General features: G+C 61.2%; 5 protein-coding genes across 7 annotated transcripts; 3 read left to right on the top strand and 2 right to left on the bottom strand.

The window, feature by feature from the left end:
- Nucleotides 1-382: 382 nt before the first annotated feature.
- PI4K2A (phosphatidylinositol 4-kinase type 2 alpha) lies at nt 383-7761 on the top strand. Its single transcript, XM_074545079.1, has 9 exons — nt 383-838; nt 3384-3584; nt 3825-3956; nt 4041-4194; nt 4784-4845; nt 5272-5371; nt 5628-5761; nt 6051-6110; nt 6229-7761. Exons 1-9 carry the CDS (start codon nt 446-448, stop codon nt 6388-6390), a joined length of 1398 nt encoding a protein of 465 aa, XP_074401180.1. The 5' UTR covers nt 383-445; the 3' UTR covers nt 6391-7761.
- AVPI1 (arginine vasopressin induced 1) lies at nt 7011-9623 on the bottom strand. Of its 2 annotated transcripts, XM_074545088.1 has the most exons (3): nt 9467-9623; nt 8878-9172; nt 7011-8797 (listed from the first exon to the last, which is right to left on the bottom strand). In XM_074545088.1, exons 1-3 carry the CDS (start codon nt 9555-9557, stop codon nt 8728-8730), a joined length of 456 nt encoding a protein of 151 aa, XP_074401189.1. In that variant the 5' UTR covers nt 9558-9623; the 3' UTR covers nt 7011-8727. The 2 variants fall into 2 exon arrangements, with proteins under 2 accessions (XP_074401189.1, XP_074401188.1); XM_074545087.1 differs by having other exon boundaries at nt 8878-9557.
- Nucleotides 9624-10139: 516 nt separating this feature from the next.
- On the top strand, nt 10140-12541 carry MARVELD1 (MARVEL domain containing 1). Its single transcript, XM_014275181.3, has one exon. It carries the CDS (start codon nt 10140-10142, stop codon nt 10665-10667), a length of 528 nt encoding a protein of 175 aa, XP_014130656.2. The 3' UTR covers nt 10668-12541.
- A 1221-nt stretch (nt 12542-13762) lies between these two features.
- Nucleotides 13763-18850, top strand: ZFYVE27 (zinc finger FYVE-type containing 27). Of its 2 annotated transcripts, XM_074545083.1 has the most exons (12): nt 13764-14196; nt 14274-14344; nt 14415-14601; nt 14755-14850; nt 15040-15152; nt 15828-15958; nt 16321-16392; nt 16545-16565; nt 16755-16899; nt 17196-17242; nt 17721-17802; nt 18028-18850. In XM_074545083.1, exons 1-12 carry the CDS (start codon nt 14000-14002, stop codon nt 18090-18092), a joined length of 1227 nt encoding a protein of 408 aa, XP_074401184.1. In that variant the 5' UTR covers nt 13764-13999; the 3' UTR covers nt 18093-18850. The 2 variants fall into 2 exon arrangements, with proteins under 2 accessions (XP_074401185.1, XP_074401184.1); XM_074545084.1 differs by lacking the exon at nt 16545-16565 and having other exon boundaries at nt 13763-14196.
- A 1011-nt stretch (nt 18851-19861) lies between these two features.
- Nucleotides 19862-24071, bottom strand: SFRP5 (secreted frizzled related protein 5). The gene is made up of 3 exons (XM_005481184.4): nt 23405-24071; nt 22659-22736; nt 19862-22276 (listed from the first exon to the last, which is right to left on the bottom strand). Exons 1-3 carry the CDS (start codon nt 23934-23936, stop codon nt 21936-21938), a joined length of 951 nt encoding a protein of 316 aa, XP_005481241.1. The 5' UTR covers nt 23937-24071; the 3' UTR covers nt 19862-21935.
- Between the last annotated feature and the right edge of the window lie 808 nt (nt 24072-24879).

Here is a 24879-nt window from a genome sequence, read left to right as displayed (position 1 = left end):
AGCTGTGCAGCACGCCCTCGCCGGCCGCCATCTTTGTGTGGGGAAAGAAGCTCGCCGCCGCGGGCGTGGCTGCAGAGGGGCAGCGCCCCCGCCCTGCTGCCATCTTTGTGAAGGGCAGCAATGGGCACGGCCACTCCAGAGCGTCCATCTTTGTGTAGGGCACTGGCGCCACCACCCACTAGGCGGGGGTGTACAGGGGGCGAAGACACCATGACCTCCCCGAACGAACGGTTCGAGGCGCGAGAGGTTCCGACCTAGCCCCAGCGGTATCATGTGTGCAGCGGCGCCCGCGGCTCCGGCCGCAGAAGCCGGGCTGGGCGTGACGTGACATGGGGCGGAGCAGCCAATGGGGTGCGGCGGGGGGCGGGGCAGCCCCTGGGGTGCCCTGACGTAGTCGGAACCGGAAGCGGCGGCAGCGGTACGGCGGGGCCGGGCGGGCGGCGCGATGGACGAGACGAGCCCGCTGGTGTCGCCGGAGAGGGCGCAGGGCCCTGACTACGGGCTGCCGGGGGGTGCCGTGCGCGCCCTCCCGCCCGCTGCGCCCCCGCCGCCTTCCCCTCCCGGCTCCCCCGGTGGCCGCGACCGCGAGCGGCAGCCGCTGCTGGAGCGCGGGGCGCGGGGCCCGGCGGCGGCGCAGGCCCAGGCGCAGGCCCAGGCGGCGGCGGCGGCAGCGGCGGCGGCAGCGGCGGCCGCGCAGCGGGAGCGCAACGACTTCCCCGAGGATCCCGAGTTTGCCGACGTGGTGCGGCGGGCTGAACTGGCCAGCGAGCGGGGCATCTTCCCCGAGCGCATCTCGCAGGGCTCCAGCGGCAGCTACTTCGTGAAGGACCCGCAGGGGGTGAGCTGGGCCCGGCCCCGCGCGGCCGACCCCGGGGTGGTGATGCCGCCCCCGTAGCTCCGGAGGCCCGTGGGCTGAGCGGCACCGGCCGGGAGCGGGACGCTGGGAGGGCTGCTAGGAGCGACCGGAGTGGGTGTGAGCCTCCCCGGGGAGAGGTACAGCGGGGGCAGCAGTGTCCAAGTGCTGATTCAATCTCTTCTGCGGCTTTGTGCCCAAAGAGGAAGGGTCACTCCCTCCCACAGGCCCATGCATCGGCATCTGAACACAGTGACTCCAGTCCCAGGGCTGTGACTCTGTGGGCTGAGCTGGTTTTGGCCTGTTGTTTGAACTGAGTGAGATGTCTTCTCTGTGGCTGCGTGGTTGGTATAGTGGAGACAAAGTCCTTGGCATGTGGCTGGTCCCCTATAGACCTGGTCGGCTGTGTGGCAGCCGTCTTTGGGCCACTGACCAGATGAGTGTGCAGCACAGGCTGGCTTGTCTTGTGACCTGCTGCTCCCTGCCCAATTACTTGAGCTCTTGCTGTTTCCTATGGCTCCCTTGCCACGTGTGTGCTGGGCTGCTTCCAGGGAATCAGGAGTGAGCTCTGTGGTTTCTGATGTGTCCTAGTTTTCCCTCTCTGGGTGAAAGCCGGCTCCTAGAAGCTGTTGCAGGCAATTCCCAGCTCAGCTGATGGTGTGTGTGGAAATACTCGTTTGTGCCACAGGCCAGCTCCCTCCTATTGCCCAATATGAGACCTGGAGTGGGCAGCCAGATTAACTACTTGGGGATTGCAGGCTGGAGGCTGCCTGGCTGTAGGAGACCCAAACTCAAGGATGGCTGCTGAAGCATGAGTGTGAGAAGTCAGAGTCTGTGTACTGCTGGTGCTGTCAGCTGGCAGGTCCCCCAGATTATCCTGCTGCCAGCAAATGTGGTGTGTGACTGGTTGCTGTGATTGCTGCCCAGGGTTACAAAAACCATCCCACTGCTGGCACGGGAGAGAGTGCAGCATGTAGATATTGTGAGCAGCAGGAGGAAGATATTGGGGGTTGAGGGGAAACTTTCTTCTTTGATTATTTCCCTTGAGGCTACTGAGGCCTGAGCCGTTCCTGGGCTGTGCTGCCCAGCCCCAGTGGTTATGATCACCCCACTGCCAGCTGCTCCCCTGAGCTGGCTGGGCTCTCTCTGCCTTGCTGCTGGCACCAGGCAGACCTGTTTTCCCTGTCAGTGCTGCTCTCGGCACGGCTCTGTCTGGAAAGGGATGCTGTGCTGCCAGGCCTCTGCTGTCTGCTTCCATGCTGTCCCTGCCTGCCTGGGCCTTGTTCTGCTGGACTGGTTCCATGGAGCACAGGGCTTCATGCTGCCAGAGCTCCTGACAGGCCTCTTTGTGGGCTTACATTCAAGCATGGATATATTGACAGTCGTGTGACAGCCGTGTGGGGCTGGTGTGGGGATTGCCTTCCTGCCTGCCTAGGGCAAGTGGGGCTCCACCATGTGATCTGGACATGGCTCAAGTGATCCTCTTCCCTCAAACCCTCCCTTTCTGTCTTCCTGGTGGACAGAGCCTTGGCTCTGCTTGCTCTGGCCTGGCTTTTGGCCCCTGAGATTGCATTAAGGTTCCCTGCTGGAGCACTGGGATTCATGTTCTACTTCCACATTCTGGCAGGAGCTCAGCTTGGGGAAGTGATGCCCACTCAGGCCAGGGCTAGCAGTGGCCATGGGGAGAAGGCCTGGTTGCATGTGATGCTGAGTCACTCCAGAGCAGGGACTGCCATCCCCCAGGGATGCCTGACTTGTGGGGACAGGTGGCCTTGCTCCTGTCCCAGCCCTTCTCTCGTCTGTGTGCCATGGCAGTGCTGGCTCAGTGGGGGTGCAGTGCCCTGCACAAGGCTTCTGTGCCCTCTGCACAGGGGGATACCTACACTGCTGTCCCCACTGCTGGATTGGCATGTGTGTGAAGCTGGGTTGAGGGGCTGGGAGTGCTGCTGGTACCAGCTGGTGGCCGGTTTGGGGCTGCCTGTGCCCTCTTGTCCACAGTGTATCCAGAAAGTCAGCCCTTCTGCTGGACTCCCCAGTACAGAGCCCTGGCTCCTCAGGGGTCCTGCAGGTGCTCGGCTGTTATGGTTCTTTTCCTCTGGTCAGTTTGGGATCAGTTCTGTTCAATGGATTTTTGAGCCAGGGCAGGGATTGCTATCCTGCCCCTTTCCTGTGTGAACATAATGACCAACGATGAGCTCTCCCCCGCCATCCAAAGGTCACTGGGATGAGACTGATGTGTTTACCAGGAGACTGCATCATCATTGGTGTTTTTTGGGACTCCTGTTGGGTATAAAGGTCTCTGGGCAGCACTCTGCTCTTGTGGGATGGGATACTGGCTGGAGAGGGCTTCTTCCCAGCTCTGGGTACCTCCCTCCTGGGAGCTGTGGAGTTTTGCCTGATCCCAGGAGGCTGGTTATTATCATAATGAGGGGCAGTTCTGGACCTGTTCCTTAGTATCCCTGCTGTGGGCTGAGAAAAGTGTCCCAGCTCTGCCAGTTCCTGGACTCAGCCTCTTCTCTCCCACTCACAGAAAATCATCGGCGTCTTCAAGCCCAAGAATGAGGAGCCCTATGGGCAGCTGAACCCCAAGTGGACCAAGTGGCTGCAGAAGTTGTGCTGCCCATGCTGCTTTGGGAGAGACTGCCTTGTCCTGAACCAGGGCTACCTGTCAGAGGCAGGTGCCAGCCTGGTAGACCAGAAACTGGAACTCAACATTGTTCCCCGCACAAAGGTGAGGGGACAGCTGCTGGGAGCTTCTTCTGGGGAGGCTTTTGTGTGTGTCCACACAGCTCTCCTTGCACCTTATCTTGTGTCACTGCTGGTCTAGGAGATTGAGTGCTCTAGAGTAGGACTGTCCCTGCTCAAACCATGGGGATCCTTGTGCTGGGCAGAGCTCTGGGAAATGCTGTGTCTTTTTGGGCAGTCCTGTGATTTGCGAGAGGCCCCTCTGACTGTGCTCATGTCCCTGCAGGTGGTGTATCTGGCCAGTGAGACCTTTAACTACAGTGCCATTGACAGGGTGAAGTCCCGAGGAAAGAGGCTGGCCTTGGAGAAGGTGCCGAAGGTTGGCCAGCGCTTCAACCGCATTGGTCTGCCACCCAAGGTAGGGCTGCCAGCCTCCATGCCTGCCTGTTAGCACCTCCCTGGCCTCTGTGGCCTTGTGTAATGCAGCCTGTCCTTGCCTCAGGTGGGCTCCTTCCAACTCTTTGTGGAAGGCTACAAGGATGCAGACTACTGGCTGCGGCGCTTTGAAGCCGAGCCGCTCCCGGAGAACACAAATCGGCAGCTGCTGCTGCAGTTCGAGCGGCTGGTGGTGCTGGACTACATCATCAGGAACACAGGTAGGGCCAGCTGCCTGCCATGGATGCTGCTGCTCCTTCATGTCCTACCATGCTGGAGAAGGGGGAGGGAGATAGGGTCTCCATGGCTTTTCTCTGCTCCTGAAACTCCTCTCCCCTCAGCTGCTGCCAGGTGACATCTGCCTCTAGGCAGAGTGCAGCTGCTGGGCTGCTCACCACCTGAGGCTCTGGCTGCTGGCCAGTTTGCTGGCAGATCTGTATCTACCATGGTGCTCAGGTGAAAGTTTGCCAACTGTGAGGATCCAGGGACATCCAGAAATCCAGCACCTAACTGTGCCCCTGTATATCCCATTTCACACCGTGTTTCTGAGTTTCTGCTAGGCTGGAAGGGATTGAGGTTGCACTCTGGGGCTTGCAGGCTGACCTTTCTCTTGGGAGCTGGCACTTCTAGGGCTGTCTGTGAGGGGCTTGATGTGGCTTCCCAAACTTGCCTGCAGCAAGTTTAAGGGCTCTGGGAGTTTGGGCCTAAAATGTGTCTGTCTCACTTTTGGGTCAGAGGAGGAATAGTCTTCTTCCCAGCCTGGTGCAGGGAGGCCCTGATGGTGACACAGCTGGTTTTATCTCCCTGCAGATCGGGGCAATGACAACTGGCTCATCAAGTATGACTGTCCCCTGGACAGTGCTGGCGTGCGGGTAAGTGGCTGCTCCTGGGCAGGGGCAACACAGGGACTCTGCTTCTGGAAGCTGCCAGCTTGGCAGGCAGGATGGGAATTTCTCATCTGCTTTGGGTTTCCAAGTGTGTTGAGGCCTTATCTTGTCTCCTGGGCCTTTTGTTACCATTTGTGTTCGTGACTTGTGGCCTAGTGGGACTTTGTGAGGATGCAGCTGAACTCTGTGGGGGAAACTGGTGTTGCTGGACCTTGGAGTGAGGCCTGGGGGGGAAACAGCCTTGTCCCCCTACCCACCCAAAGCAGCCTTTGTCTTCCTGTGGTTAAGGTGCCATGCTACAGGCAAGAGGCTGCTGTGCCTCTGTGGTAGCCAGGGAGGGGCTGCAGGGAGTAGGAGAAGGACTGTTCCTGCTGGGAGGACCTCCTTGTGACATGCTTCACTTCCTTCCAGGACAGCGACTGGGTGGTGGTGAAGGAGCCCATCATCAAGCTGGCTGCTATAGACAATGGTTTGGCCTTTCCCTTGAAACACCCGGACTCCTGGAGAGCATGTGAGTCCCCCAGGCTATGCCAAGGCACCATGGCAAGCTGCACAATTCCATGCTGGGCATCCTTTCCAAGGATTGTAGAGGAGAGGGCTAGGGCTGTGCCTCTGCAACTTGTGGGTTCATGGGCAGCTCCTCAGCAGAGACTGTAGAAGGCAGATGCTGGACCCTGTGTCCCAGATGCAGGGAAGCTGGCACCCAGGGGCATGTGGCACCATGCATTGCATTCCCCAGTTCTAATGTCTCCTGCTTTCTTCCACAGATCCGTTCTACTGGGCATGGCTGCCCCAGGCCAAAATCCCCTTTTCACAGGAGATCAAGGACCTGATTCTTCCCAAGATTTCAGACCCCAACTTTGTCAAGGACCTGGAGGAAGATCTGTATGAGCTCTTCAAGGTGAGCTGGAGGAGTGGGTGAAGATGATGTGGGAGGAGGAAAAGCGGGAGTCGTATTGGGGAACTCCCTGTCAAGGTTGCAGGGACAGAGGTGGTCAAGCTCCTACAGTGTTTCTGGGCTGAGACACAGCAGGGTTATCCTTCTGCCAGAAGCTGAAGATTCAATGTGGGAGAAGCAGAAAACCCATGGGACAGGACAGGGGGTGTGGCTTACTTGGGGAATAGGCATCTTGTTGACTGCATGAAGCAGTGGGTGGATCTCATTGTGTTCTTTGCTGTCTCTCTTGCAGAAAGACCCTGGCTTTGACAGGGGACAGTTTCACAAGCAGATTGCTGTCATGAGAGGTCAGGTAAGCATAGGGAAGACAGACGGATGAGGTGGGAAGCCTTGTCCTGCCTTTGCCTGGAGTGGGTGCTCTCTGTTGCTCAGGCAGGGCAGCTCAGGCAGTGCTCTGTTGTGCCACACAGATCCTGAACCTGACTCAGGCGTTGAAGGATGGGAAGAGCCCACTGCACCTGGTTCAGATGCCGCCCGTGATTGTGGAAACAGCGCGCTCCCACCAGCGCTCTGCCAGTGAGTCCTACACGCAGAGCTTCCAGAGCCGGAAGCCTTTCTTCTCATGGTGGTAGCTGCAGGAGCTGTGGGCAGGGCTTGGCCGCCTCGGACTAGCACTGCAAGAGGAGCTGGGCCACTGCTGCCTCCTGTGGCTGGGACTCGACCTTCAGGGTAGAGCGAGCAGATGCGACTGGAGGAACCTGCAGCTGAACTGGAGGAGCCAGGCAGATTGGGCATGGTCCCTCCCCAGCTCCATTGGAGCTTGGTGCCCTGCCTGGGGCAGGGGCCAGGAGGAGGTGTGGGAATCTACCAGGAACTGTGGCATGGCTGGGACCCTGCTCCTGCCTCTGTTCCTTGGCCTGCATGCGGTTCTGAGCACCCCTGCTTGGGGCTGGGATGAACGGGCTACCTGAGCCAGCATCCGTCCAGCCCTTTACACCAGCCGCTGGCCCTTCTTTTCCCCACCATGCCAGCTGCCAGGCTGGGAAGGCCTTTAGCAGGTGATACCCCTTCCATTTCCCTGAGGGTGTGCTGTACTCCTCCACTGTCCCTCCAGTGCCCCAACCCCGTGCACGCTGCTTTCCTCAGGGGGAGTTCCTGCTGCCCACTGGGGTAGCGGGGACCACAATGAGTGGCTGTTCTCTGGCTAGAGGCTCGAGGAGGGGACATAAGAGGGACAACACAGGGGACTGGCTTGGATGCAGTTAGACACTAAGGTAAAAAAGGTGCTGGCTTGTCCATGTGAAGAGCAGGTGGCTTCGCAGAGCTCTCCCATGGGAGCTCTCCCCTTTTGCCCCAGTCCATTTCTCCTGCCTGGGCTCCATAGCTGCTCTCGCTTGACTTTCTTTCCGCTCCTAGCAAGCTCCCTGGCTGCTGTGCAGCCAGCATGGTGCCAGCCTTGTCTGTGCCTAGGGACCCTCTGAGGAGCAGGGGTTGCCAGGGAAGGGCTGGAGGGGCTCTTCTGCCACATGGGTGGGAGCACTGGGGAACCAGCATGGACTCCTGGCTGCCCTGGAGCTGACAATCTCGCAGGCCTGCTGTGGGTGGAGAGGCAGGGAGCCCCTCTTACCAGCAGCTGCTGAGCTTGTGTTGTATAAAACAGCACCAGGGCTGCTGCCTGCACCTGCTTGCCTTCAGCTGTGACTTCTCAGGCTGCTGGGGAAGGTCAGTGTTGGGTCTTGCTGTTCTGTTAGCCCACCTTTGGGGAGTGAGAAGGATGAAGGCAGGTGAACCTGGAAGGCAGAGCAGCTGCCTTGTCTCCTGCAATGGGGAGGGGACTCAGCACTGGCTGTGTAAGCACAGAGGGGGCAGCAGTGGAGATCCCAACTCCCCGGCCGGGCCCAGCTGCATTTGACTGACCCAAAATGTATTGTTCTAATGCACTGTAGAAATGTATGTAATGTATTTAAACCATGCAACGGTCTGAATAACAGAGCTGCCATTCAGCTGGCTACATCTGTGCCTCTGCAGCACCCTAGAGCACGTTGGGGCTCCTCGGCCCATGGCTGGTATCCATGTGTACCTGCACAGGGATGCACTGGCTGCCTGCAGGTGCTGGAGCTGCTGCAGGACAGAGTTCCTTTCCTGTCTGCTCATGCTGGACATTGAAGGCAAGCGGCTGCCCAGGCTGTCTCTTGGCATCCTGTGTCTGCAGATGCTGCTCCAGTCTCTCCTGGGCCCTTGGAGAGGGAGCTCTGGAGGCTGGAGATGAGGCTGCCCAGCTGCTGCTTCTCCTCCTCGAAGTGGCCACAGTCAGACTGCCAGGCTGCTTCCTGTAGCTGCTTCTCCTCCAGCCACAGGACCATGGCCTGGAGTTTTGTTCTTTTGGCAGTGAGGCTGAATACCTCCTGCTTCAGCTCCTCAAGCTTCAGAATATCCCCCATGACTTCTCCGTTCTCCTGAGCACCACTCTTCCAGCTTGGCCAGCTGGTCTTCCAGCAGAGAAATCTCTCCCTCGAGAATCTCTGTTCTCTCTTCCTCGTGTTCCTTTTCATGAAGGGCAGCATGTAGCTTGTTCTTCAGTTGTCCCTGTGACTGTGCCAGGGCAGTTACTGTGTGACTGTGCACTGGAACAGATTGCCCAGAGAGGCTGTGGAGTCTCCCTCACAAAAGATATTCAGGAACCATCTGAATGTGATGCTGTGACAGCTGCTCTAGGATGAACCTGCTTAAACAGGGAGGCTGGAACAGATGACCCACAGGTCTGTTCCCACCTCACCTGTGGTGTGGGGCTGTTCCCTTTGCACTAAGTGCTGTACAACAGCCTGGACCATGGTTCTGCCACTCGGGGATGGGCAGGACACAACCAGAGCCTCAATCAGGCACCATTGTCCACCCTTTATTAACCATTCATTGCACCCTGCCCAGTACACTTAGGGTCCTTGGAAGGCTGCTCGCCGCGGCCCAGCCGCTCAGCGCTGCTGCATGGAGCCCGAGCCCCTCTTGGCCCCGCAGTTACCCTCCTGCTTCTTCTCCGCGATCCTACGGGCAAGAGCTGTGTGTTAGCGGCGTGGCCCGGCCGCACTTCCCGCGGTTGCCCCGCCTCCGCGACCCGTACCTACCGAAGGTGTTCGAAGCGCCGCAGCGCGGCCATCCCACCGCCGGGCTGGGCTGTCCGTCGCCGCCGCAGCCGCCGCAGGGCCCGCGCCATGCGCCGCTGGCCTGCGTACCGCCAGACGAGGCGGGCGCGCTCCTCGGGCCGCTCGGCCCCGCCGCTCCGGAACAGGCTCCGCAGCTCTCGCAGCCCCACGCCCTGGAAGATGTTGGCCGAGGCCCGCTTGCGGGCGCGGGCTGCGGGCGCCGGCCGTCCCGGAGAGTCGCTCACCATCGAGGCCGGAGTGCCCATGGCCCTGGCCGCTGCGGGCACCGAACAGTCGGCGTCAGGCTCCGGTCTCGCCGCCCGGTCCGGTCCGCCTTCCCCGGGATCCGGCGCGGATGCCCAGTGAGGAAGGGGGGCCCTCGGGTTAAGGGCGGTCCGGGATGCCGGGCAGGGGGCCAGCCGCACAGGCGTGGCCGCCCGGGAACGCGGGAGACGCCCCGGCTCGGGCCGGGGCACGCAAGTCCGGTCCCGCCCTGCCCGGGGCGCTGGGCCCCGCCGTGACCCACTTTCGCTCCAACGCTGCCCCGCACCCACCGGCCCCTCGCACAGACCTGGCGATGGCGGCTCCGCCGGGTGCCCGCTGCATTCCCGGACCCGCTTCGCGCCAACGCGCCGGGGTCCCGCCACAGCCGCGCGCCCCATTCATTCACCACTGCGTGCCGGCCCCGCCCCCCGCGATCCCCGCCCGCCTCCCGCTGCCACGGCCAATCGGCGCCGAGGGGCGCGGCTGCCCCGCTTCGCTGGAGGCCACGTGGCAGATGACGCCACGGGCGGGGTGCGAGGCCTCGCCCCTGGGCGGGGCCCCGCCGCTCGGCACTCCGGAGGGAATCCCGGCTGACGTAGGGGGAACCCTGGCGCGCGCCCCCCGCCGGCCACCGCACGGGGTCCCGGTGCGCTGTCCCTGCGCCCCGCCGCCGGCATCGGTCGCCCTCTCCCACGTCCTCCCGCCACCGCTCGCGCCTCGCGTTGTGGCCCGCCCCGGCGGCAGCGGGACGGGAGAGGCGCGGCGGTCCCTGCCCGACGGCGCATCCGCGGCTGCCCTCGGGTGTCCGATGGGCTGGCGGGAGGTGCGGCGGGGCGCGGAGGCGGGGCAGGGAGGAGAGGAGAGAGGCCCCGCGCGGGGAGGACCGCTAAGTGCCAGATGTTTGGCAGCAGCCAGGGAGGAAGTCGCCGCCGGGGCCCTGAGTCCCGCCCGAGCCGCGCCGGAGTAGGCAGGGCCGCGCCATGGCCCGCACGGCTCCTCCGACGGTGCCGCCGCCCCCGGGGCCGCCGGCCCGCGGCTCTCTCAGCCTCCATCGCGCCTTCCTGCGGAGCCCGCTGGGCCTGCTACGCCTGGGGCAGCTGGCTCTGGGCGCTGCCTTCTGGGTAACGGTAGCGGCTCATAAGTACGAAGGGGCGGCCCACTTCGCTCTGTTTGCCGCTGTCCTCGTCTGGCTCCTCACCCTGGCCCTCTTCGGGCTGAGCCTGCTGGGGCGCTGGGAGCTGGTGCCCTGGTTGGGCTCCCGCTGGCTCCTCACCAACCTGGTGCACGACCTGGCACTGGGTGTGGGGCTCTACGCAGCTGCCACTGGCATCATGGGTCACAAGGCCAAGCAGAGAAGCTTTTGCAACCTGCCGGGCTACAGCCAGCACTGCCTGTACAGTGCCTACCTGAGCGCCTCCATCTGCGGGGGCGTCACTGCCTGCCTGTACCTCTTCTCCGGGCTCTACTGCCTGTTGCGGCGTTGCCAGGACCAGCGAGACATCATCTGACGTCCCGTGCCACTTGGCTCCCCTTCTCAGCTGCAGACAGAACACAGCCTGCCTTTGGGATGAAACGACCCTGACGCCCCATCCCCTCCTGGCTGACTGCACTGCAATTCCTCCAGAGACTCCTGCACAGACGGATGGACAGACAGAGGCCTTCGCCGAGCACGGCTTCCCCTGCAGAGCACCGAGACAGCATGGACACCGAGCCACTGCACAGGCCCTTCTCCCAGCCCTGGACAGACTTAGGATACTGCAAGTGGAAGGACCCAAATGGAGAGCCCGTAAGAGGGATACCAATCTTTGGGAGCCCCCCTAGAACTCAAGCCAAAATCCCCTGGTCTTGCCAGTGCTGCATGCTCAGGTGGGTGCTGACTTTTCCCTGGGGTAGAGGCGGGACTGGCCTGGGGGAGCTGAGCTGGGGGCAGCAGTGCCTAGGGGAGTTGGATGGGCATAACCCCCCCTGACCTGCTGGCAGCCCCATCTTGCCATTCCAGCTGCAAGGCGCCTCCACAATTCCCTAAGGGAGGCTCTGAACTTGGCCTCCCCAGCCTGGGCCCCTCCTTCTGTCTGGCCTGAAAACATCCTTTATCTTACTGGAGCCCTAAGGGCTCAGTGCCTCCCTGCCCTGCACTCGAGGGGTGTAGAGACACACAGTACTGCACAGCCAGATCCAGCATCACCCCAGTCCAGTTTGGAAACTGAGCAGGGCAGCAAGGCCTCCATTGCTGTGCAGGGAGGGGAAGGACAAGGGGAGCCGTAACCTGTTCTGTGACCCTGGGTAGGGGGAAAATTCCTCCAGCCCTGGAGTTTGTGTAGTCCTGGGATGGGGCCAGGTGCCCCAGAGGCTGAGGGGAGCCAGTCATGGGGTTGTTCTCTCCTCCTGCTGTCCCTGCAGAGAGGTTTGTGGCTCCAAGCCACCAGAGCCACTGAACCAGCCCTGGGGCCAGACTACTCCAAAAGGGACAGAAACAGCCTTGCTGATGGTTCTGGAGACCAGCCTGCAGCCCTGCCTGTCTCTGCCACACTTGGTTTATCATCCTGGAAAATCTTCATCTCTGGACTCTGTGGGACTGGGCCTAGAGACTGTGGTGGGGTGGAGGGGAAGGGTGAGCACTGCAGCAGTCTGTGCTGGCACTCTGGCCATGGGGGAGCTGGGGCTAGGCATTGTGGGAGCACAACCTGTCTTGGAGAACAGAAGAGGACACTGGCACTGGAGCCAGCCCAGTCCTGGATCAGCCTCCAGAACCCACCAGGTGCCAAGCCCTGACGACGCCATGTAGGGCTGACTAGAGAAATGGGCACCTAGAGACAGAATTTTTGGAGCAGTGCCACACTAGGGCTGCCCTGCCACAAGCCCTCCTCACCCTCCCTGGAGGCAGGTCTCTATTGCTCCCCGTTCAAGGGAGGGTCTGCTCCCATCTCTCTGTAGACTTAGATCAGTGAGACAGGTGTCCCCAGCAGCTGGCCACAGCTGCCTACTGCCTGGGGTTCCCTGACACCTTTTTTGAGGTGTAGAGCAGCAGCCATGGTTCACCTGGGGCCTTGAAGGGGTCTGGGATTGGTACTGGGTCGCCACTTCCATCATGATGTGCTGTCCCAGTGCATACCCCGTCATGCCCCAGGCCATGTACCCCTTCCTTGGGCAGGACATGCTGTCTGTACCCTGTGTCAAGGCTGGTCCCTGACACCGCCTGCCCCTGCCTTACTCTGGTGCAGCCCCTGGCCCAGGCTGTCCAAAATGCCCTCGGTGCTTCTGCCACCACAAGTGCCTTCTCCTGGCTTTCTGCAGCCCTGTCTGTCACACAGCTCTATCCCCCTACAGCCTCCTTTCAGGTGCCAGTGGATTCACCTTCCAAATAAAGCAATATTGGCGCTCACTGGGTGTGTGGGGCTTTGTGCTGGAGCTGGGATCTGCTGGGTATGAGGTCTGAGCTGAGGTCACATCCAGCTCTGTAGCCCTGCACCCTGGGGCCTCTCTGCGTGAAGTCTCTGGCCGTAATCATGAAGTCCTGGGGTGCTCTGGGGTCACAGGGAGACTCCCTCATGCTGAGCCACTGCTCCTACTAGAGAGGCTTAAGACTCTGCCCTTGGGTACAGAGGCTATCCCTGGCCCTGCTGCATGTCAGAGACTGGGCACAGCCTGATGCTCACATGGGGCTCTGGACAGAGCAGAGGGAGGCCAAGTCCCAGGGCTTTGGTATGGGATGTACTGAGGACAGGATGTAGCTGCATTCCCATGGGCTTCGTCACTCGGTGCTGAAAGGGCCCTCTGTCTGCCCAGGGCACCATGGGCAGCCATGTACACACAGAATGCCCCTTGGTGGGTCAGGGGCCAGTGGAGGGCTGCCTGCATCTCCCCGGCCTGGCTGCAGCTCTGGGACACACTCTTGCGACAGAGTCCAGTCTGGGACCTGGACCTGCAGCTGAGGTGTCACTGGGTCCCAACATTGTGCCCATGGGACACATTCCCTGTTCATCAGAGGCTGCAGGCAGTGGGCAGCAGCACTGTACCCTCATTGTCCAAGAGCCAGCACAGAATTATAACAAGGTTACCACTTTTGGCATCAGACAGAATCCAGGATCCCCAGAGCATGCCTGGGAGCCAGCATCTCTGCTCTACTGCAAGCACCTTGTAGGATGGCCCATGGTGCCCTGAGCAGTGCGAGCAGGGCTGCAGGCCGCTGGGCAGGACAGTGCCAGTGCACGCAGGGCTGGGCTGCTTTGCGGGTATGGAGGGGCAGTGAATGAGCTGCCAGCCATGCTCAGGGCCTATGGGGAACGTGCTGCTCCCCTTCAGGGATTCGCTGTGAGGCTGCTCCCTGGTCTCTCCTCGGGGAGAGGTGGCCCAGCAACCTCACGGGGACAAACCCACCGTGACCGACACAGCTGGATGCAGGCCACGCCAAGACCCAGACTGGGACTGAGCCCTGAACCTGGATTAGACCCGGATCAGTGCCCAGCCCTGGACTGGGACCGGATCCAAGCTGTGAGTGAGCCCTACACCACAGCAGACCCGAATCGGGACCGGGCCGGGACCGACCCCCGTGTCTAGACCGAGCCCACCGAGACTCCGCCCCGCGCCTCGCGCCCAGGGCGTGCCGGCCCACAGGCCCCAGCCGGGCGGCGGGCACGCAGCGCGGGCGGATCCGGGCGGGCCCGGAGCGCTGGGCGCGGCCCGTTCCCGTTCCCGTTCCCCACGGGCGGGGCTCCCGGAGCCCCGCTCCCATTGGCCGCGCGGAGCTCACGGCGCGCCCGTCGCGTCACGGGAGCGCGCGGCGGTGTCGAGCCGAGCGCGGCGGGGCCGCTCGGCTCCCGGTCCCAGTCCTGGTCCCGTCATGCAGGCGGTGGAGCGGGACGGGGCGGCAGGCGGCCCCGAAGGGGCGGCGGGAGCTGCTGAGGCCCCGCCGGAGCCGTCGCCGCCCAAGGCCGCCGCTGCTTTCGACCTGCTGGAGCTGGTGCGGAGCTACCGGCGGCTGGAGCTCTACCTGGAGCCGCTGCGGGACGCTGCCGACGGTGTCCGCTCCCTCCTCCGGTAGGTGCGGGCTGCGGCGGGATCGGGACCGGGACCGTGCCCGGGTCTCATGTCCCTGGCCTTCCCCCTGTCGGCAGGTGGCAGCGGCCTGTGTGCTCTCTCCTGGTCTGCCTCGGCCTCAACTTCCTGCTGCTCACCCTCGGCCAAGGTGCGTCCCGGGGCTCAGGGCTGCTCCCGTTCCCGGACCCTCGCGGCTGACGCTGTCCCGCCTCTTGCAGCTGCCTGGTACTCGGTGCTCGCCCTGCTGGTGGCGGTGCCGGCCCTGCTGGGCTACCTGCAGGAGACGTGCCGGGCCCGGCCCTCGGAGCCGGAGCTGGTGCGCAGGAGGTACCACAGTGTCCGCAGGGAGGATCTGCGCAAGGTGCAGCTCTCGCGGCAGGAGGCCATCGCCCAGGTCAAGAGCTTGTGAGTGCCGGGGCCTCCCAGCGCTGGGGCTGTGGGGGCCTCTGTAGCCACAAAGGCTTCTTGAAGGCTGTAGGGGCTCCTGCTGTAACCCACGTGAATGTGGGGAACGAGGGTGTGCGTTTGTGGGGTTTTTTGTGACTGTCTCGTTTGCAGCCTGATCCAGCTGGAGGGGTTTCTGAACGGGATGTGCTGCAGCTGTGAGGCAGTGTACCGTGTGCTGTACTGGGAGAACCCCACTGTCTCTTCCCAGTGAGTAGTACTGGCTCAGGCACCCTGGGGTGGGCTTGGTGGGGACAGGGGCTCAGCCAGGCCTGTGGTGCTGTATTTGATTTGTTTGGTACTTGGAGAGAACAGATGGAACACCAGATGAAGGAAGGAGTTTTATGCTGTTGTGTGAGTTGCTCTGACTTGACCACAGTATCCTGCTGTTTTCCACAGGTTTTATGGGGTGCTGCTGGGCACTATCTGTGTCCTCTACCTGCTTCCCCTCTGCTGGGTCCTGGCCATCCTCAATAGCACCCTATTTCTGGGCAACACCCAGTTCTATCAAGGTATGAGACCTGGCTGGAAGTGCCCTGTGTGAGATGGGTTGGGGAGGGGCCCTCTGAAGCCAGGGATCCTTCCCTGGACCTCTCCCTCACATGAGCCCACTGTCCCGTGTCAGGCTCTCCTGTAGACCCTGAAACCCTGTGAAGGCAATGATGCCCTAGGGGTGGTGCTCAGCAGCCCAGGGTGGGTGGTATGCTCCTGGGGCTCAGCTGTTGGAGGTGAGAGTCTCTCCTGATGTGTGTTCCAGCCCAGGTGCTGTTTCATTTTCTTCTCTGTGGTGTGGCAAACCAGGGTCTGTCAATGCAGGTTGTGTGTGAGCCTCTCCATCTCTCTTGATCCCTGACCCTGCTCTTCAGGACTTCATACACATTCAGTGCCTGTGGCAGTGTATGACACAGGCTTGAAAACATGCCATTGGAAGGGAGAGGAGCCCTCTTCTGTGGCTCGTGCTGGAGGAGTGTTGGATGTGTCTGAGCTGTGATGTTAGCTCCTGCCATTCCCTGTACTGAGCTGGGGCAGGTGGTGGTGGGGGGATCTTCCTTTCTGTCCTAGCTTTGATATGTGAACAGAGGAGTGTGTCAATGCCCCACCTTGAACTTGGAGATCAGGCTTTTGTGTGATGTGGCTGGGAGCAGGGAAATGCCACCCTACTCCAGCTGTACTCCCCTTTTTACCAGTGATAAGGGAGCTCAAGGCCTCCATTGAGCAGTGTGTGGGCTCCAAACCCCTCGAGAGCACTCCAGAACCTGCTGAACCCCTGCCACCAGCTGCTGCCCCAGATCGGACCCCCACCCCCACCAGTGCTGAGGTGAGAGAGGGGCAGGGCTGGCAGTTGTGGGGTGGGAGCTGCAGAGTCAGCCCTTGGGTCTGACCATGCCTGTGCCCCTCCACACACAAACTTCTCCCAGCTGCCAGCTTTGCTGGAAGCCTGTGAGCCACTCCTGAGTTACTGGGATGCTGCTCTCTGCCTTGAGGGCTTGTCTCAGTCCTTTTGCCACATGTAAGGATGTGGTCTGAGGAGGCAGGGGCTAACCTCACCTTCTGACACTTGTGTCATCTGTGAGGCTGCCTGGGGCCAGATCCATTGTCCTGGAACCTGCCCAGAAATGTGGGGCCACCTTTGAACAGGGGCAGGGGAACAGCAGGACTAACTTTATGAATCTCTTGTAGGACCTTACCCCTGGCAGTGTGGAGGAAGCAGAGGAAGCAGAACCTGATGAAGAGTTCAAAGATGCAATTGAGGTTTGAGGCTGGTTGGGGTGGGGCAGCTGAGGTGGGAAAGGGACAAAGACCTTGCTGAGCAAATTGGGTGCTCAGAGAGAGTGACTGTGGGGCTGGGTGCCTCTGACTCTGTGTGTGCTCACTCTCCTCTCTGTCCCATGCTGCGGGGAAAGGAGAACCAGCTGCTGGTCATGGTGAGTACTGCCATGCCAGGGTGTGGGATCTCCTCCCAGCTGGAGCTTTGCCTGGTCTGCTGGTGGCTTGTAGAAATGCCAGGTGCAACACCCAGTTTGTTGGGTGCCTGCCTCTGGCATGGGCTGCTCTGCAGCCCTCAGAGTGCCCCCAGCCACCCTGCTGTGCTCAGCTGGCTCTGCTCTCTGCAGGAGGATGATGAGAGCTCTCAGTGCTCAGCAGAGTTTGACCTCAGCCTCCCAGACAATGGTTTTATGAGCAAGAATGAGGTGATCCGCAGCAAGGTGTCCCGCCTGACCGAGCGCCTGCGCAAGCGCTACCCCAGCAACAACTTCGGTGAGTGTGGGAGCAGGTGCTGCTGGGGAGCTCAGCAGCCTGGTCTCTGTGCTGCTTCCAGTGGTGACCCGAGGACTGGGAGAGGGTGTGTGGTGTGTGCTAGGGTGTGCTGACACCTCCAGTGACCTTTTCCACTCCTTGGGGAGAATGGTCCCAGCACTCCTGGGAAGGGCAAACATGGAAGGTGCAGCAATGTCACCTCTGAGCTGAGCCTTTACAACAGCTACAGATGCTCTTGTGCCACTTGCAGCCCCAGGCAGCAGAGCCCTGCCTGACCTCTGCTCTCTTTCCTTCAGGGAACTGCACGGGCTGTGCTGCCACCTTCTCTGTGCTCAAGAAGAGGGTGAGTCTTCAGCTTCTGCCCCAGCTTGCTGGCTGCACCTGGGGCAGAGGTGTTGCTCATGTCTGGCTTGCCCCAGCTTTCCCCAGCAGTTCAGGTGTCTGGCCTCGGTCACAGCCCAAATGACCTCAGCTAAATGCTGGGTGTTGTCACAAGCCTAATGGCACCAGGGATCCCTTGTGTTGTACAGCATTTGTCCATTTACTCCTTTGGAAGCTGCCTCAGGCCAAACTCATGTGTTATTGTAGAAGATACCTGCTCTGTACCCTGGTTTAGTCCATTTCCTGTGGCCTTTGTGGTGAAGTAGAGCATGGGTCTGCTAGTGAGAATGACCTGTTGCCTTATCTGAGCCCTGTGTGCAATGCTTGGCACACAGTCTGTGGGCAGTTCTCAGAAGGAGGTATAGACTTTTGACCCCTTTCACTTATTCCTGGGTTAGTCTGGTACCACATCTGGGTCTCACCTCCATCTTTCTCCACAGCGGAGCTGCAGTAACTGTGGGAACAGCTTCTGCTCCAGGTGTTGTTCCTTCAAAGTCCCCAAGGCTGTGATGGGAGCCACGGGTGAGTTGAAAGGTGGAGGGAAGAGCTGCTGCTTCCCCCTGTTCTGTGTGCCCAGGCATTTGCCCCAGCCCTGGTGGGGAGGGTGGACAGGACATGCCCAGCACAGCCTGGCTCAGGATAGAGCAGTGATGAAAAAACTGCAGCTCTTGAAGCAGTTCTGTGGCTGGGGTCCCTAGCCTGTGGTGGGAAAGGGGGATCATCTGTAACATTTGCTTTCCTTTCCAGCCCCGGAGGCTCAGAAGGAGACAGTGTTTGTGTGCGCGCTCTGCAACCAGGTGCTCATCAAGTGATGAACCAGGCCCAGCCAGCTCCTGTGTCCTGCACTGCCTGACACCTGGGACAGCGGGCAGGCACCCCTGCCACTGGGAGCCTGGAGTGTTGGGACCCCAGCATGGCATTCCCTGCCAGAGGACGCTTGCCCTTGTGCTCCTCCTGCCAGCGCCGGGCTGGACGGACCAGCCTTCCTTGCCGTGCACCAGCTGGGTCGCTGTGGAGGAGCACTGCCCACGGCTGTGCCCCATCCCTGCAGCTGCTCCAAGCCCTGGGTGCTCTCTGGCACTTGCTGTGCCCTGCCACGTGCTTGCCCAGGCCCTTTGGCCTGGGTCAGTGATGGAAGAGCCATCCTTCCTACTCGTGGTCCTGCCTTCGCCTCCCGGGTGGGGCAGAACAACCTCAGGGCTCTGTCCCTTCCTTTCCCAGCACTGTGCTATAAGTGACTGTATTTTTGGGATCAATTCAGAGCTCCTCCTGCATCCCTTGGGGTCTGGACTAGCTAGGTCTTTCATCCTGGCTCAGCTGAGACTCTGCTAGTCACTCCTGTGCTCCTCAGCCTCACTGCCTGCAGGTTTAGTCTTTTACCCCCGAATTTGGCTGTAACGCGGAGGAGGAAAGAGAATGAGTTTGGACTGGGCTGTGTGGCTGGGTCTCCAGTGTGACAAAAGGCAGGAGTTAGTGCTGCTCTGTGCACTTAGTGACTGCTGCTTTCTACTACAGATTAATATATAAATGCATATAGAGAATGATCAATAAATCTCTTGTCCTCAGCTGCCTCTTGTGTCATACCAGTAAAAGCTGTCCCAGGTCACTCTGACACCTCTGTGGCTTTGGCCCTGCTGTCCTGCAGGTGCTCCTGGAGCAGTGGTGTTCTGTGCCACCGGCTCTCCACACTTTACTGGAATTCCCATCTTGTGCCCTGCTGTAGCCTTGTTTGCCCCCTGCTCAGAGCTGTGTGCAGCTGCCTGTCAGCTGTGCCAGGGCTGGATCCTGCTGGGCTGGAGCCAGGGAGCACCTCAGCTCTGACAGGAGCTACTGAGCTTCCTCTGCCTCCCGTGGCTGCTCCTTCCCCTGCCCTCCCCGGGTGGTGCTCCCACCAGCTGCCTGTGTGCACAAGGATGACCTTTCCTTGTGTGAACAGCAAAGCTCCCAGCTATCCCAGGAATGTGACCCTGGCTGCTGTGCAGCTGGGAGCAGCCATGGCCTGGGTCCCTGCCAGCCAGCTGCAGCTTCTCCCGAGCCAGGGAATCTGGGGGGCCAGTGCCCACCAGGCTGTGACACCCACTCGTCTGAGAAGTTGCTGGAACCCAGACCCTGCTGCAAGCTCCACATCCCACCAGTGTGGGAGCTCCTGTGTGGCAGAGCCTCAACACTTAGCTTGGCTGGGGGCTCATAGGCTTCACATGGACATTTGGAGAAAAGCTGGACTTGGCATTTGATGATCAGGGTGTCTGGCTTGTGCTGGGTGTGCAGGGGAGTGCTGTGCAGAGGGCTGAGCAGTGGGGGCAGTGACTGGAGCAACTGTAGCATTGGGGAGGGGGCTGTGTGGCACCACAAGAGCTGTGGGTGTGTTTGTGAGGGTGTCTGCAATGGGATATTACAGGCCTGGGAGGGACTGTGAGGGGTCAGCTTGCTCAGACAGCTGACAGTGGGAGGTGGAGGAGCCGCTCATATTTCTAGAGAAAACACTTGCAACAGTGAGCACTATGTCCATGTATGTCTGAACACTCTCTGGGAAGATGCTAATGACACAGAATACAGAGGGCTACAGATAAACTTAGGCTGTGGGAGATGGGGTTTTATTTATGCTTTTAAAGTTTTGCAATAAAATGTAATTGACAGTGTTTATTCCTATGGAAGTGTGCTCTGCAGTCAAGCTCTGAACAAACCTAATAATATTTGAATTTTTTCCCCATTTTTTCCCCAGTGGCCAGGGAGAAATGCCCATTTCTGGTGCAAGGCTGGGGCAGGGGCTGGCTGGCCCATATTTCTGGCTGGCTGTGGGGCCAGAGTGGGAGATCTGGGGCTCTGGAGGCTGACCAGTGGGGCCAAGGCCATGCCCAAGAGGGCAGAGGGAGAAGAGGTCAGCCCAGAGCAGGGCAGGTGCACAGTGCTCTTATCAGCCAGAAGAGGGTGGGTGCAGGGATCCTGCAGCCTCAATTTCCCTGTCCCAGGAGCTCCCTGAGGCTGGTCAGCTCTGAAGAGAAGGCAGTGTCAGGCAGGCAGGCACTGGGGAAATGTCCTGGCAGCACCTTGGGCCCCTCACCCTTTGGGAAAGGTGGATACCAGTTGGAACAGCAGGAATGACGGGGTGCCTCAAGCTGTCCCTTGCCAGCAGGGACTGGGGGGCAGCTTGGCAGTCCAGCTGAGCTAAGGGACAGCCCTGCTGCCATCAGGGCTGGGCTGAGGGCTGCCCTGCTCATGGGGCTTTTGGGAGGGTCCTGGCCAGCGCAGGTGGGTGGCCCTAGGAATCATTTTGGAGGAGGATGGAGGCTGTGGCATGGGAGGTCTGGCAGCCAAGCAGGGCTGGCAGGGAGCTGCAGAGAGGACTTTCAGATGGTATGGTATGGGGAGGGCAGGGCTGGAGACTGCCTGGTCCAGTATCTGCCCCCTTTGATGCTCAGTGCCAGGCTTCTCACAGGTGCTGTGAGCTCCCAGACCATGGATTTATCCCCTGGGGTGACAAAGGAAGAAAAAGAAGAAACTTCCCTGCCAAACCACTGCCAAACACAGCTGTGAGGCTCCAGCAGCAGCGATGGCCCTGTCCCCCCCATGCTGCTCATCTCGATGCCCTCCCAGGCTCCCTGGAGTGGCAGGGGTGCCTGAGGCTCCAGGGATGCCTGTGACCACCAGGAACCACATCCCCTGGCTTGGCTGGACTGCCCAGGCTCAGGCTCTGGGCACAGCACCTGAGAGGGGCCAGAGCCAGATCCTGAGGTGACCTCGCTCCCTCAGGCTGCCTCACTCAGTGGGCAGGACTGGGACCCCCTCCCAATCCTCTGGGGTCCCTGAGGGAGCCCCAAGGGTTCTTACCCATGAGCTGCAGTGAGTGGCACAGAGACTGCTCCGAGCCGGAATAATTTACTGTGGTGTTGGTGGGCAAGGGGCGCGTGGCTGAGTCACAGCAGGGTGTGTGCAAGGGGTGCAGCAGAGCTGCCCTGGAGCATTGGAGGTGTGAACTGTGTGCTATGGGGAGTGGGCGACCCCAGGAGGGATTTGTGCAGCTCTGGGCCCTCAGTCTGCAGGGAGTCAATCTGTGGGAATAGAGGGACCTGCCTGGGCTGGGCTGGATCTCTGGAAGGTGATATAATCCAGGGGTGGATGTGAGCTCCAGGTGAGGGCATGGGATGTGTTGGTGGGCTGGAACAGGGACTGGGGGACTGAGGGTCTGTGGCATATCATGAGGGAGCTGGGCAAAGGACATGGCTGCAGGGGAGGGGTCCTAGGTGTAGCCAAGAAGGCCAAGCAGGGATCCTAAATGAAAGCAAGGGTCTCTGGGTTTCTGGGTGGGGAACCTGGGAGTAGACAAGGGTGTCCAGTACAGACCAGGGCTCACAAGCATGCAGAACAAGGGTCCCAGGTCCAGACCAAGCTCCTGGACAGGGGTGAGGGTCCCGGGAGCAGAACAGGGATCCCAGGGGAGCAGAGTAGCGCTCTTGGGGGGAGGCAGGTGTCCTGGCTGTGGATCAGGGCTCCCACAAATGCAGCAGGGAATCCTGCAGGTGCACAGCTGGGTTCTGGGGCACAGTCAAGGGGCTGAGGTGAGCAGAGCTGAGCTCCTAGGGTGCAGCCAGAGAAGCCAGGGGTGGGATGTTGGGCCAGTGCAGGAATTCTGGGAAAGGGCAGGGTGGGCAAAAACCCTAATGCTGCCCAGCCCCATAGAGCAGGGGGTGGTAGAGTGGGCAGGGGTAAGAGAACATGAACTTGACTGCAAACTTCATCTCCTTGTTGTGCTTCTGCCAGGGGTAGATGGCCAGCAGGAGCAGGCGGCCCCCCACCTTGCGGCCCATGACCAGGAAGCTGCCGCTGAGACTGTCGAGCTGGGGGCAGGGGCAGGCACCCGCGTTCCTCATGTGCAGCACCATCTTCTTGGTGTCCTTGCGCTTCAGCGGGCCCAGTTTCAGCACCTTCTTCTTCTGGGCAGCCACCAGCCGGCGCTCCCCGTTCTCCTCCGTCACCTCCTTGATGCGCATTTTCACCACTGTGTGGGGCAGCGGGCGCGGTTGGGGAGGGAGGGAGGGAGCACTGCTGGGTGCTGGGGAGGGGAGGGCCTGGGCCAGCACCCGGGCAGGACAGGGTGCAGCCCACCCCTGGGTCGGGTGCCTGGGGAAGTTACTGGGTGGGGAGGGGAAAGGGGTTGTTGGGGAGGGTCCAGCGGAGGCCCCCAGTGACCCTCCCAAATGTCTTCTCCCCTATTCCCCACCAATGTCTTCTCCTGTGGTGCACCCATCCCAGGCATGAAGGGTCCAAGGGAACGGCTCAGGAATCTCCCAGGGGCTATCCCCATACAACCCCACCTCTGGCCAACTCCCACCCCAGCTGCCAGACCTAGGGGAGGCTGAGAAGGAGACCCCAGCACTCACCAAAGTCACTGGAGCACATCTGCTCCATCATGCCATCCGCCTTGTGCTCCATCTCACACTGGGTGCAGATCTTGGACACTGTGGTGAGAGACCAGTTAGTGTCACAGCTTCATGCTGCTGGTACTTGTCACCAGGGCCAGCTCCTCGGGGACACGCTTGGGAGAGCCCCAGCAGCTCCTCTGCTCCCTAGGTAGCTGTGCTGGGGTGATGCAGAGAGGCACAGAGCACCTTGCAGACCAGGGTCACCCCCCAGGAGGGGAGGAGAGATGGGGACAGCCTCCCATCAGATGCTGGCACTTTGGAGCACAGCAGCAGTGAGGGTGGTCCCAGCCTAAAGGCTGTCCCAGCCCTGACCCTGAGCCTAGGCTGCCTTTGGGGGATGTCCCCTCTCCTGGCTGAGGGGACAGCCACCTTGCAGTGCCAGTGTGGGGCTGACACCGCAGGTGCAGCACGCTCTCTCCTGCTGGCATGGGACCCAGCGGCAGCAGAGGGACCCAGCACTGCGGTGGATCGGCCAGCGGCTCCCACCTCATACCGTGTTCTTCCTCATCCCGGGACAGCTGGGAGCACAGTGCCCCTGGGCAATAGTGCCCAGACAAAGCTGATCCTGTGCCCCCTCCTGCCCTGTTACGCACAGAGTCCTTGGCCAGCACCGGTGTTCTGGGCTGTGCTCTGAGGGGTGAAGGGACTCCTGTGCAGGGGCTCCACAAGCATTCCCATCCCATCACAGTACCCTTCCCGCTTACCTGGGGGCGGCGTGGCTTTGCTGTTCCCAAACTGGACGGCGATGCAGAGCTCGTGGTCAGAGGGGAACTTGCCACAGTGCAGCATCTCAGGCCAGGGGAAGCCGTAGGACTCCATGACGGGGGCACAGGAGTCCCGCACCACCTCGCAGAGAGAGCGGCACGGGTACACGGGCCGGTCGAGGCACACGGGGGCGAAGAGGGAGCAGAGGAAGAGCTGGGTGTCGGTGTGGCACTGCTTGGCGAGCAGGGGCACCCAGCTGCCGGCCTGCTGCTTGGCCTCGGCCATGGTTTCGTGCTCCAGCAGGTTGGGCAGCCGCATGCGCTTGTAGCCCACGTCGCGGCAGAGCTGCATGTCGGCCGGGATGTCGAGGCACTGCGGCTCCCGCCCGTAGAAGCGCCCGTGGGGCAGGCTCTCGGGCTGCCAGCCGTAGTAGTCGTAGTGCTGCCCGCCGCCCAGGGACCCTGCCAGCAGCAGCGACAGGGCCAGCAGCGCCGTGCCCCGGGAGCCCGGGGGGGTGCCCGCCTGCGGCATCGCCGCTGCCGAGCGGGACGGGAGCGTGGCTCGGCACCCTGCCTGCTCCCTTAGCGCCTCCCACGCTCGCTGCCCTTTCTAAGGAGCTTGGAGACCTCGTCGGCAGCCAATCTGCTCTGCCTGCCGGGCCCCCCGGGGCTGGCCCCCGGCTCCCCCTCGTCTGCCGGCACCGCTGCCACCTCCCTCCCTCCCTCCCCGGCACATGGTGCTCCAATGCCCCTCGCCCCACAGGGAGCCCCCCTGCATGCACTCCCGCAGCCCACCCTGGCTCGGTGTGCCCCCAGGGTGATGCTTTCTAGAAGGGCTGGCTCTCCTGTGCATGGCGAGGTGTTGTGGCCACAGGCTGTCCCCGTTATTCACCAGTCCCGCTGCCCCCATCCCACCTGGCACTCCAGTGGCATGTTCTGCCATGGGGCAGGGGACCCTGCTTCCTACCCTGTGCCACCCCACTCCCCATTCTTTTCTCCCTAAACAACATGCTTAGGGTGCTGGGGTTTAAGGAAAGGGACACCCTGAAAGCCTCACGCTGCAGCCCTGGCAGGGCTCCTGTACCCAGGTGCCAGGTGTGCCATCAACGAGGCAATGCCATGGGCATGGGGTTCTCATTCCTCATGGGTGGTTCTGCCAGCATGCACCCTGGGCATGCATGGTCTGCTGGCACAGGGTAGCTGGGATTACACCTTCCAGCAAAGGGCTTGCACCCAGGCTCTGCCAGTGCTCAGGGTGTGGGCAAAGCTGGGGCCCCAGTGACATGAGGGTCCTGCCTGGATGACATTCCCCCATTCCCTTGGAGATGGGGGGTGCAAGGCTTAAGACCCCATTAGAAACCCATTTGTCTGCAGGGGTTATCTGGGGCACCCCTCCCTTTCCCATGATCGATGCCCCTGCCTGGCCAGCGGGCTTTGGGCTGCCGCTGGCCCCTGCCCACCGGATAAGGCAGCTC

Source organism: Zonotrichia albicollis, chromosome 7 (genome assembly GCF_047830755.1).
Source record: "Zonotrichia albicollis isolate bZonAlb1 chromosome 7, bZonAlb1.hap1, whole genome shotgun sequence".
NCBI classification, from domain to species: Eukaryota; Metazoa; Chordata; class Aves; order Passeriformes; family Passerellidae; genus Zonotrichia; species Zonotrichia albicollis.
The sequence above is the reverse complement of the archived record's forward strand: the minus strand, read 5'-3'. Positions and strand labels throughout refer to the sequence as shown.